Below are 13,538 nucleotides of genomic sequence, written 5' to 3' on the forward strand. Positions count from 1 at the left end.
ACATTTTTTTGCTCAACAGTGAGTCTTGAGAGTGCTTTCTCTGAATGGCTTTACCATTCTGTTAGTAAATAAACATGTTAAATGGTTAAAGAAAACAAACCAAACACATACAAACCTGAAACATTTCAATGTTTTACAATACTTTCATATAGTTAAAAATATTAAACAGCTGTCACTGAAAAACAAAGTAGTATAAATATTATAAGTAAAAAGGTATTTTTACACTTGATTACTCATGGACTAAAGAGGGTAAAAATAGTCTCCCACTGCTTTAATTTTATGATATAAGAAAGGAATATACTTAGCATAAGCAATGCTCTTACAAATTCTGCATCTTATTATGGATATATTTAAATACAGTAGAGAACATTAAAAATGTTCAGTAGATTTTTTACCAGCTATTTTTTAAATGAAACTGCAGGGTTCTAGCAGCTCTACAAATAGTTCATATGAACTTTTTATATTTTGAACAAAGTTAGTTAAAAAGACCTGAGGAAAAGTACAGCAGTACAAAAGCTTGTCTATGTCCCTCCCAACTATATAGTTTGTCCAATACAAGGTATGACCCCCCAAAATCCATGCCTTTCATATTAGTTAAAAGTGCCATTTTCACCAATGTACAATTATTTACAATAATTATTTACAAAAATACAGAGTACAGTGTGCAAAATAATACCAATACATACATACCTGTTTAGCCATATTTTCCAGAAATTTAGGTGATCTTTCCCTTAAAAATGTGACAAGGTCTTTATATATGTCACTTTTTCTCTCGTATTCGATATCATCTTTCTCCTTTTCCCTACCCTTAAAAAAAGAAAATTGGAATCATTACTAATATTCTCTCATATAAGTTTTTTAAACTATGGCATCAAGAAAATATTTACCCTACAGACTAGAAGTAAAGCACACATTTTTATGGTAAAGACAATTCTCCATCACTTGAAGTCTTACACTATATACTGGAGATCTTGCTAAAAGGCTGTCATTCAGCCAACATCTATGAACTTGATATAGGAATTATGAGGTGAAATTTTATTGCTCAAATTATGCATGTTAGACTAGACTATCATAGTGGTCCCTCTGGTCTTAAAATCTGTGATTTTATTATTTCAGTGGGACTGAATGGGACTACTCAGAATAGTAAGCACTTCATCCAATAGAAACCATTTAGAAGATCATGGACCTAGCTCTAAGCAAAGGCAAAGATATACAGGACTTGTTTTCTTTAAAATGTATGAATTATTAAATGCATTTTATTTTTCTTCTACTTGGCTAATACACTCACATTTTTATACAATTGATCATCATAAGAGAGAAAAACAGTCTTGGGACTGCAATTCAGGAAATCTGGATTCCACTCTCTGCTCTTTTCCAGACTTCCTTAGTGAATCAGGACAAGCTATTTAATTAGGAGTGGAGGTTCTTGCTTCATAAAATTGCTACTGACTTTCCACTATCAGTTTTTTTTATCCATCCTCTCTAAAATCCACAAAGAACTTTCATTCTCAAAGTGCTACATTTGATTGTAGCTGATTAATCAAATGCAAAAAAATATAAATAACACAAGTAAATTATTCCCTGGATTATTACTGCTTAACATAGCACTGTTCATTAGAATTCAGAGAGGTGATGAATATTTTTTGCCACCTTATAAAAACACCCCCAGACTCTCTTCAGTGGAACTATTCACATGGTTAAATATATACACAAGTGAAGCGTTTGCTGAAGTGGGTAGAAAGACTAATTTTACAAAATGAAGTGGTCAAACTATCGTTTAAAGTTATTACAGTTTTTAAACAGTACCACTGAGATATATTAACTGTCATCTCCGAGATAGCATACTGCTTGCAGAAATGACTGCAATACTTCCCTATTACAAGAGCCTAGCCATGCAGTTGGTCTTATAAAAGATGACCAAAAAATATCCTTGCCTCTCCATAAACCGTAGAAGCTGATTCTTAGCATGGTTAGGTTTCACAGTCCCCTGTGGAGATTAGTGTTTACAAACCAGCCAGGGGTACAGACGGCCACTTGCAAACAGCTGTGTGGGACCGGTGAAAAGCTCCTGTTGTTTGTTGTGGGTTTTATTTCAAAGGTCCTGCTTCTCTGATCAGCTGAGCAGGACTGGTGATGAAATTCAGCTGAGTGGTGAAGAAGCTGTGCTTTTTTAAATAAAAGCTGCAGCAATCAGCTGTGTGGTTCATCCATCATTCACCAACCCATTGCAAATTAAGCCGGTTGTGAACCACATGAATATTTTAAAAATCTATATTCAACCACGCTACCACTTCATGCTTAATCAGGATGGATAAAAATCAACTATTTAAAAAAAAAAAAATGGATTTTTTATTTAAATCATTGAAAAAAAGTTTTTTTGTTAAGATGCTTTTTAAAAAAACAACCCTATATAAAGATAGTTTTAATTTAAGAGACGTTAAAGCTCAAATATAATCATGGAATAGGGATTATAACTTCTAATTATATACTATTTGACACAATATATTCATGTAACCTTTTTAGAAAAGTTTCATATATATATAGATCACAACAGGCCATGGACTATATTAGGGGCCCAATCTTATGGGGTTCCCAGAGGCTCCTCTATAAATTAGTAAAGATTAAAGAAAAAAACACTCTACCCAATGGGACTCAGTCTAGAAGATCCCATTAAGCATCTCTGTCATTAGTTTCAGTTCTCAAACTCTGGATTTGTCTCTCCAGAGATAACATCCTTGTTAACAGCAATATATGGAGATGACAGATAACAGAACTGATTACCTACCCATCAGCCTTCTTGTCTGCCTGCAAGTCTGTGTACACAGAGTCAAGCCCTTACCTCTCTCTAAAAGTGTAAAGTTTCAAGAAGTTAAATGAATAAAGGACATTAAACTACAAGAATGTACTTTTGTAGAAAACAATGAGTAAATCAAGGCTTCCTGACCAGTGATATAAATTGTGATATTTCTGCATTACTGTGGGAGGGGAAGAGAAAGCTAACAGGGGTTTTCCTCATTTTCCTCTTTCCACACGGCAGACAGAGTGACGCCGGAACGACAGGCTCCAGCACAGCAGTTCTGCAGCAGCCTGAGCCTGCGGCTCAGCAAAGAAAAGAGAAGGAGTGAGAAGCATTGAGAAAACACCGCAAAGAGTGGAGAGACAGGGGAGAAAAGGCTCCGAGCGGCTCGCCAGAGGGGCGGAACTGCTGAGACGCCCCGGCAGAGTGGAGAGAGGGCAGCAAGCTGGCACACAGCTGGGGCGAATTGCTGCCAGCCATGGAAGGCTGGGGCCGGGAAGCCGTGCACAGTCTGCCCGGAGAGCAGAGCCAGCTGTGTGCCCCGGTGAAGAGCGGCTGGGATAAGAAAAGGGAGGAGCCCAGAGCACAACCAGAACAAACTGCACTGGGACCCAGAGGTACCTCTTGGAGAATAGCAGGGATGGGAGCCAGGAGGCAACATGAAGCTGGACAGGGAGGCCCTATATGGCCCTGCAGCTGATCAGAGCCAGGTGGTGAGCCACTTAATAGGGAGCAGTCCCTCTGAAGGGCCAAGGCCCTAGAGTCAAGGCTGGAATGAAGCCCTAGACAGCATCGAGGCCAAGGTTCAGCAGCCAAAGGGACAGGGACCCAGGAAAGGGCCCTATTGAAATTGAGGGTTACAGTGGGAAGCTGACGAACCCCAGAATTCAGCTCATGGCAAGAAACCCATTAACCATGAGTGCATCCCAGCAGAGGCTGATCAGTTGAGCTTTAAGTTACTTTTCCTAAGTTACTGTTTAAAGAACTCTATTAATGCAAAGCCGTGATAAACTTAGTCATGGGGACATTAGTCTGAGTCAAAGAATGGCTAAGGAAGAGCCAATGGCCGGGCACCATCTCTCTCTCTCTCTCTCTCTAATGGCGGGAGGCACAGGTGAGAAGATATCACCTGGAGAAAGAGAGGTCCAAGACAACGATGCCCGTTCTGGCCCTGTATGTGGTCAGGGTAGGGTAAAGGGGAGGTTGGAGCCCCACAAAGAAACCAAAGGCATGAGATCTCATGAGACACCTGCTGGTGTCTGTCTCCCAGGAAGAACATCAAGACATGGCAGGTGAGCAGGAACAACTAACAGGACACACAAGTAATGCTATCTTTAAGATCTCACTATGATGTTGCAAGGAGGTAGGATGCCTGGTAGGAGAGGACTCAAGCCCTACAATACCTACCAGCAACAATTACATCAGGGCTGTCAAAGATACATTCTACAGGCTGGATATGGCCAACAGAACCCCATCACCTGGCCTTCAGTGATGCCTATGGGTGTTGGAGTTGACCCACATGCTGCATGTGGTGCATGCTGGATTGCCCCAACATGCTGCACACAGTGCAGAGGGCCAGGTCAGTCTATGAAATGTGTTGGATCTGGCATGTAGGACCAGTCTGTGGGCCCAATCTGTGCCATGGACAATCCCCGCGCCATTCATCTGGTCCATGTGGCCTGATGAGTTTGATACTCCTGTCATACGTAAATCAATCTGGGAACCTTTCAAGGGAAGCTACTGAAGCTGCATGGACTCTGACTGAATGTGCATTAATATCATCACATTAGTGATGTTGTAACAAAGTTGGATATATCCAGAGATTCATTTCAAGTCTTTAAACAGAAATAGCACCATTTCATTCTCTCAATTAGATAGCAAATTATTTAGGACGCTGTCTTAAGTGTTTAGTTCTGTGCAAATAAAACTCTAAAATCCTTCAAATATCTAAGAAATTAAATGTCATCTCTCCCCAGCTAGAATGTGGTTTGGGGTGACAGGCCCCTGACAGAGGTTAAATTAAAGGTACTATTGAATCTGATCCATGATCCCAACAAGCACAGTTCCTGCTATGGCACATAGCAGGAGGTGTGATCGTGAGGATTAAGTATCAGATTCCATTGCACCATGCACTCCCCCATCAGGGAACCCCAGTCAGCTGATCAGAGCTCCTAGCTGCAGGAGTACAACATGTGTTCCCCTGGCTCAGAACCCCATCAGTTGATTGGACCTCCCAGCTGCAGGAGCACAACATGCACTTCCCCAGCTAGGAGACACATCAGCTGACAAGCACTCAAACTCTGGAGCACAAAGCAGTCTTCAAGGGTTCCAGTGTGCTCTGGGTCTTCATTTCAATAATGAAGATGGCCCTTAGGGCTGCATCCAGATGAGCGGGAATGTGTGCTTCCCTGAGGCAAATAGCAGTGGCTTACCTATGGAGGTTCAAGGAAACGCCCATGCCATGTGCACTCTGGTACATGGCAGGTTACCCTGGGGGGGTAGTGGAGGCTGGGGCCAGCTACTGTGCTGGCCCCAGCAGCCTTATCCCGGGTTCTGGCAGCCTCCAGGAGCTGCAGCAGGGAGCCTGGCCAGCAGCCAAAGCATGGCTCTGGCTGACCAAGCTCTGCTATTGGGTGGCATGTGCTGCCACCATGTGTATCACCCCGCTTTTTTTGGTGTGAGTTTTTTTTTACCCTGGGATCTCCTGGGTCAAGAAAACCCCTGCACTGCAAAGTAGCAGTAGGGGGAATGCCTGCATGTGTGGTGTGTGGTGCTGCAGATGGGTCTGTGGCGCCACATACCACACTTTTGAGCTCCTCTTGACACAGCCTACAAGTTCTTTATGGAAACCTGCTATGAGTGCATATGAAAATATAATGGAATCATGAACTGAGGGATTGAAAGCACAAATGTTAACCAGACTCTCATAAAGTTTGAGAAAACACCTGCATAATCCAGAGCATTTGGTCGTGTTGACTACAGAGGAGAAATGCAGTGTTGACTGTACCAAGGGTGGAATCTTTTCTTCTATTTTGATATGTACATCATTCTTGTAGCTTTCTTCATGCTGCTAAATAAAATGGACTGAACTTGTAAGGAGCATGAGTTTTTCTAAATCTGACATCCATTCAAATACCATTCTACTGGATGAAGCAAAAGACAATTGGGATGATATACTGAATCTTTGTCTTGAGTCAGAAGCATCACCAGTTTAAGAAGCAGGTGGAAAAAGATGCATTGTGGGAGAGCTGATTAACTTGTGGAAACCAGAAATCCCTTAGTTATTTGGAAATTATTACAATGATTATTACTGTCCTGATTTGTCTCAGAATTCTCTGGCACAGATGAAAATGTCTACATTAATTGACCTGACCGTTGAACCAGGAAGGCATCACTGAGATGAATCATATCTGAAAGCAAACACTATGACATTTCTTGTTCCATCAGGTTGCATGTAGATGTACAGATACGTAACTGGCACTGGAATATCAACTGCAGTATAAACTGTAATAAGTCATGAAGCCCACACGTGAGATCCTTGTGTTAAAATGGGTCATAAAACAGGACTGCTTAGACCATCGGTGAAAACATTTTGAAACCTGGCATGTGAACTGCTGTTACAATGATCAGATGGTGCATATGCCAATTCCACATTCTTATTGCTTTTGTACACAGTTGAGAAGACAGAGCTGCACCTACTTTGGTTTTGTACCTAGCTGTTGCTGTGCTAGCCAACATAATCCAAAACAATTAGTTCTGAGGAAGTGAAAGGAAATTACTATTTGCCCATGATGTGAATGCAAATATTCTCCTCCTCCAGGTGGAATATACTATTATTTTATGTGCTTTTTTAAGGTAGAGTCTGACACACAGTATTAAACAAGTTTGAGAAGCTTTTTGCCTACAGGAAGGATGAGCTTACTTGGCACAGAAGCATGGGAAATATTTATTTATTTGTGTGGTGTTTTGTGAATCTTCTGCAGAGGAAGCTGCAGAGACAATAAATATTTTAATCAGCTCCAGTAATGGTCTGATATCATCAGGAACTGAAGATGAGTCACTGCCACATCTACTTCTAGTCAGAATGATGAAAGATGGCAGACAGAGAAACACCCTCCTGTTCTTAGAGCTCTTCTTCATCTGGCTGCTGCTTCTAAATTAGATGTATGACTGTTAGCATACTGAGTTTGGCAGCCTCTAGTTAGAACCCATGGTTACCATGAATTCCAGTAAGGACATTACCCAGTATAAGTGAATGAAGGCAGACCCCAGATGGAAGCAAACCACAACATAAAGGACTTGTAAGCAGTCCTTAAAGGCATTCTTTATGCCTAGAATGGTATGACATTCTAGGTCTCACCTCTGGACTTAGCTGAGGAGAGCATGTTAGAAAAGAGAGATTAGTCTGTCACTAACTGGTGAGGCAAACGAAGAGTAAAACACCTGAGTATAACAGAGGAGCCATAGATACAGGGGTAGATAAAACTCTTCTCTGGCTCATAGACAGTCCTGGAGATAAATATGGAGGTGCAAGTCTTTCATCTCAGTACCAGATGAATACCTCCAGAGAGGAAAGAGGATTCTGTTTGACTGGCAACTGTTAAATCACGTGTCACTATGAACTGAACTGGTAAAACAGCAAGAAGTATAGAGGCAGTCCTCACTGTACCCAGACCAATGACACCATATTAGTGCACACCAAAGGTCCTAAATCTGCGACCTGTTTCCCAGGTATCTGTAATGAGGCTTAGAGCAGCACAGGGAAATAGACCGTCTTTTTTGAAGAGGATTGGCAAAGCAAATTACCCTTCTTTACCTTCCCAGACAAATAGGCACATCTCTTACTATCTCACCTGCGAGAGCAGGGTTTCTTTGACAGTGGCTTGAAGGAACATTCACTGGCACCTAACGAAGCCAAAGATTCCTAGTTTCCTATTTGAATTTCCTTCAATTTTTTTAACTCTTGTGTAAAGTAACTTGAGGATGTTGCACTTTAGGGGATTACAAGGCTCCCCAAAACAGGTGTCAAGGTCACCATTTAAAAGAAAGGAGCACTAATAGATTTAAATGCTTTTATTTAGGTATAAAACAATCCCATTTTTAAAGAAGGAAGCAACAAAAAGAGAATAGAAAGGGGGGGGGGGGAAGAATGTCCTTATTTCCCCCCACAAGCTATCACAGACCCTCTAACCCTATATTAAAAACCAAATATAACAAGCAGAAAAAACTGTTTACACGTTATAAAGAGAATATATCAAGTGAAGGTAGTTGTGGACAGTGGTACTAAGATGGTTATTGATCCTTTATCTCAGTCAGGACCCAAAAGAGAATTGGAGTGGTTTCACATTGCATTTTATACCACTTTTTATACCACTAGAAGAATACACTTGGAGGTTTAGGGCACACACACATGGATCAAAGCAGACAACAGCTAACAAAAATCTCAAATCTTGGGTGCCTGGAACATATGCACATACCACAAAACAATACATGCATTCAAATAAAAAAGAGAGAATACAATGACTTGAATGTTTTGTCTTTCTCTGCACTGTCATTAGCATAACTCTGCAGGTCTTAAAGGGTAAATACTGCTACTTTAAATCTTCCATTTCATCACATGCACAATTGTCTATAATTCCAGGTAAAAGCTTTTATTATTGCTTACCCCATTTAGAAACACGCCTGCTGTGCTGCAAGTGATGAACAAAGGATTGGTGTCATGCGGTTTAACAATCAAATAACAAATTTCTCCATGTACTTGTCTCCAAGGTGGGGCTCGGCACCCATTGGAAAATTCATAATCTGAAACCAATTACAGACAGTGTTTTCATCTGCTTTTAGAAAGATGTAGTGATTTCTAATAGTTAGGCTTGAACAGATTTTAAATGATAACATTCATACACATGAAGGTCCCAAACCCACACCCTTCCTCATGTGAATAATTCATATTCATTTATGATTTGATTTTGTAATATACGAAATGGTCTGGCCTGATCTAACAATGTACTTAAGCATAGGTTCAACACCTTAAGGATCAGGTCCTTAATTACTTCCATTAATTTCAGTGGGACTATTTATAAATAAGGATTACATATTTAAGTAAAAGTTGAAGACTCACACTTTATATCTATAGGTACATCTTGTTCTCCTTATTTTTTAAATATACTTTAAATCAGAACTACTAAACTTAGTTTAACGTATTCATAGTAAAATCCAATTTTTCATGTTTAAAGGGTAAAGATAAATGTAAAACATCAATAGTAGAATCTGAACCTGATGTATATTCAAGAGATTCCAGTACTGTATCTTCTCCTTTCCCAGAGAAATGCTTGAGTAGATCCACCTCATTTTTTACAGAAGTTGGAGTTAATCTCACCTCTCTGTAAGTAACAAAAAATGTTCTAAAAACTAACAAACAAAAAGAATATTTAAAAATATTTAGAAGGTGATATAATGGGATTTTGTTTCTCTCCTTGTAAAGTGAGTTTCTGAGCTGTAGGAATAAAAATCTAGAAATGGGCCTGCTTCCCATTTTAATTTAGTGAACTTTTAGTTTTATAGTTACGATGTAATTCGTACTACTAATTGGCAAATTAAATGTAATCTTATGGTTTTCCACTATTAAATAAACAACTCTATGAAAATGTTTTAATTACAATTATTTATACAAGGTATTTTGAGTTTCTTTCAAAATATAAAACGTGAAGCATTTGCAGATATGGAAACACATATACATACATAGTGAAATCTCTAGAAAATATCTTTCATTTCTGTAACTTTTCCTGGTTTTAATAAAGATTATTTTCATACCTTTGTTTTTACTTCAGTGATTTCTTTATATCACACAGAAAGCATATGTTTTGGGTTAAAATGAATTTAATTTAAAAACAAAACAAAAATCTACTGGCTAAAAATGCACAAAGCTCCATTTGAAATGCACTTACCGTGAAATATGTTTTAAAGAACTGTTAAGCAATTGCATATCCAGCTGTTGAAGAAGAAGAGAGATTTTCATTTTAATCTCTGTTTCAGGATCATCATCTTTTTTCACTTTTTCCAGCAAGCGCAGCATGGACATATCTTCTCCCTCAACAGTTCCATATCCAGGACCAAGAATTTTCACTATAGGATCTCTATTGGCTATAAACAAGAAATGCGATACTTGGAAATTGATTGTAGAAGGTTTTAAATAATGTAATTACATGAGGATTTGAACACTGTTCTAATACTGTAAATTTATAGCATGAACAAATATATGGTACTGAAAAGATAGTATGCACCTCTCTGTACAGTAGGCAGACAAGGTTCTTTGGGTGAATCTGATATCTTTTATTAGACCAACTTAAATAGCTGGAAAAAAAATTCTTAGCAAGCTTTTGGGTTTAAAAACCCTTCATCAGGCTGAGGAAGCATCTACAGTTTCCTCAGCCTGACAAAGGGTTTTTACCCTGAAAGCTTGCTAAGAAAAATTTTTCCAACTATTTAAGTTGGTCTAATAAAAGATATCAGATTCACACAAAGAATTTTGTCTGCCTATGTCCTTAGACCAACATGGATACAATCTACACCTCTGTATAGTAGGTATTTTCATATATTACTGTTTCATTCTGCTGGATTAAATGATTTCACATCACTTGTCTGCTGTGAAATGTACTTATACAGGAGTTTTTAAAAATATGAAAACAAAATTCAGGTAAACAACCCCTTAAATGACAAACAGGAATTGCCTTCCTCAATAAAAACAAAGATTTAAAATATGAAGAGTTACTGAACCAAGCGGTAAATAATAAAGTCATTCTTTCATGAATATTTACCTTTAGGGATTTCATAGATTTCATAGACATTAGGGCTGGAAGGGACCTCGGAAGATCATCGAGTCCAGCCCCCCACCCCAAGGAAAGGAAGTCAGCTGGGGTCATAGGATCCCAGCAAGAAAAGCATCCAGTTTGCTCTTGAAGGTGTTCAATGTAGGTGCTTGAACCACCCCCGATGGCAGGCTGTTCCAGACCTTGGGGGCTTGAACAGTGAAGAAATTCTTCCTTATGTCCAGCCTGAAACGGTCTTGCAGTAGTTTATAACTGTTCGACCTTGTCATCCCTTGTGCGCTCTGGTGAACAAACGTTCCCCCAGATACTGGTGGTCATCCCTGATAAATTTATAGGGTGCCATCAGATCACCCCTGAGCCTGAGCTTTTCCAGGCTAAAGAGCCCCCTAGCTCTCAGCCTGTCGTCATAAGGTCTGTTTTCCTGACCTCTGATCATGCGCGTGGCTCTTCTCTGGACTCTCTCAAGCTTCTCCACATCCTTTTTGAATTGTGGGGCCCAAAACTGGATGCAGTACTCCAGCTGCGGCCTCACCAAGGCCGAGTACAAGGGGAGAATGACGTCCTGGGATTTGCTTGAAAAGCATCTACAGATGCAAGCCAGTGTTTTGGTCGCTTTACTAGCCACAGCATTGCACTGAAGGCTCATGTTCATCTTGTGGTCAATCATGACCCCCAAGTCTCTTTCTTCCGTAGTGCTAGCCAGTGTAGCACTGCCGAGCCTATAAGGATGCTGCAGGTTTTTCCTCCCAAGGTGGAGAACCTTGCATTTTTCAGTGTTAAACACCATCAGGTTCTCATCCGTCCATTTGCTGAGCCTGTCCAGGTCAGCCTGGATCACCCCCCTGTCTTCTGGTGTGGATGCTTTGCCCCAAAGTTTGGTGTCATTGGTGAACTTGGCCAGTCAGCTTCTGACTCCGGTGTCCACATCATTAATGAAGATGTTGAACAGTATGGGTCCAAGGACAGAGCCTTGGGGGACCCCACTGGTCACAGGGCACCATGACGATTGACTTCCATCAGTTACCACCCTCTGGGTCCAACCACGGAGCCAATTCCCCAGCCAGCGGATCGTGGTGGACCCAAGGCCACAATTGGCCATTTTTGCCAAGAGGTGATCATAGGATACCAGATGGACGGCTTTTTTGAAGTCAAGATATATGACATCAATCTCATCTCCCTTGTCCAGGTGATAGGTCACCTGGTCGTAAAAGGAAATGAGACTGGTCAAGCAAGACCTACCCACAACAAACCCATGCTGGCTATCCCTCAGGATGTTGGTGTCGGCCAGTCCATTAAGGATGGCCTCCTTAATAAACTTTTCTAAGATCTTCCCCGGGATAGAAGTCAGGCTGATGGGCCTATAGTTTGCTGGATCCACTTTCCTCCCTTTCTTGAAGATAGGCACCACATTGGCCTTCTTCCAGTCTTCGGGCACTTCACCAGAGCACCAGGAGTTTTCAAAGATCCGTGCCAGGGGCTGAGCTATGATGCTCACCAGCTCCTTGAGTACCCTGGGGTATAGACTGTCAGGGCCGGCTGACTTGAAGGTATCCAGCCTCTCAAGGTGTTCCTTCACAAGGTCAGCATTGATGGAGGGCAGGGGATGTCCCTCACCCGGACCTCCCTGTCCTGTAGTGGGCATGAGTGTCCCATGGGACTGATGAAAGACCGACGCAAAGTACCCATTTAATAGGTTGGCTTTTTCCTGGGCATCAGTTGTCAGTTGTCCCATCTGGTTCAGCAGCGGTCCAATGTTGCCCTTGCTTTTCCTCCGGCTCCCCACATATCTGAAAAAGGACTTTTTATTGTCCTTGATGCTCAAAGCTAGTTGGAGTTCAGTTGCAGCCTTGGCTTTCCTGGTTTGGTCCCTGCAGGACTGAACCAGTGCAGAATATTCCTCCTTGGAGGTGAATTCCACCCTCCATCCTTTGTAGGCCTTTCTTTTTAGCCTCAGGAGGTCTGATAGATCCCTGGAGAGCCAGGGGGGCTGCTATGCCCTCTTGCTGCCTTTCCTCCAAGATGGAATAGAATTAGCTTGTGCATTCAGGATCACTCCCTTAAGAAGCAACCACTCTTCCTGAACTCCCCTCCCCCTGGGGTCATGGTCCCTTAGGGCCTCACTGACGAGCCTCCTGAGCTTGTCAAAGTCGGCTTTCCTGAAGTCAAGGACTTCAGTGTTGCTGACTGACTTGCCAGCTTTTCGGTGGATGGTGAAGGTGATCAGCTCGTGGTCGCTGTCACCAGCTTCCCATCGACCACTAGGTCACCGATAAGGTAATCGCCAGTAGCCAGTACCAGATCACCTAACATAGGGATCATATATCTGGATGATCATTAAAATATGAAATCAGTAGTCTTAATTCAGTGGGAAGTGATTGTGATGTATCATTGGAACTATGGTATATACAATATTTTAAAAGAAAACTGGCAACTTTCCCAGTGGCCTCATAAAAGGCCCAGTTATCACTTCCTCAAGAGTCCCAGCTGTCCGTTTGGTGACTAGTGATACAATGATATATCAGCTGCTTTTATGAACTCCTGCTGTCCTTTCTGCAAATCAGGCCCCATCTATCTATGAATGCTTCTGCAATTCTTTAATTTTTTCCAATATTATCACTAAACAGTATTCAAAATTGGCATCCCCTCAGGTGTCTAATTTCATACATGATGATGCTGTTTAGTCACAGTTTGAAAACCAGGAACTAAATATAATACAACAGTAGTACTGTTACAGAAATTCTAAAAGCTTTTGCTGAAAAGATCTGGAAAATGTCTCATAAAATTAACAGACTGACTTTAATAAATTAATTAAACTTAAGTTAACATGAGAAGGAGGAAAAAAATTAAATGGCCTCTGAAGAGGCACTCTATGAAGACTTGATCATGCTCTCTGCTGTACTCTGTATCAATAGATC

The 13,538-nt window shown here is 40.9% G+C and overlaps 1 protein-coding gene across 3 annotated transcripts in view; it reads right to left on the minus strand.

Moving 5' to 3' along the window:
* ODAD2 (outer dynein arm docking complex subunit 2) overlaps nucleotides 1-13,538 on the minus strand; it is a 195,115-nt gene that overhangs the window by 171,000 nt on the left and 10,577 nt on the right. For all 3 annotated transcript variants that reach the window (XM_059729109.1, XM_019498106.2, XM_019498108.2), the window contains 4 exons: nucleotides 9,742-9,937; nucleotides 9,071-9,177; nucleotides 8,463-8,599; nucleotides 691-807 (listed from right to left, as the gene is read on the minus strand). In XM_059729109.1, the coding sequence (XP_059585092.1) occupies nucleotides 691-807; nucleotides 8,463-8,599; nucleotides 9,071-9,177; nucleotides 9,742-9,937 (557 nt within the window). The remainder of the gene's footprint in view (nucleotides 1-690; nucleotides 808-8,462; nucleotides 8,600-9,070; nucleotides 9,178-9,741; nucleotides 9,938-13,538) is intronic.

The sequence above is a fragment of the Alligator mississippiensis genome, chromosome 5 (genome assembly GCF_030867095.1).
Source record: "Alligator mississippiensis isolate rAllMis1 chromosome 5, rAllMis1, whole genome shotgun sequence".
NCBI lineage: Eukaryota > Metazoa > Chordata > Crocodylia > Alligatoridae > Alligator > Alligator mississippiensis.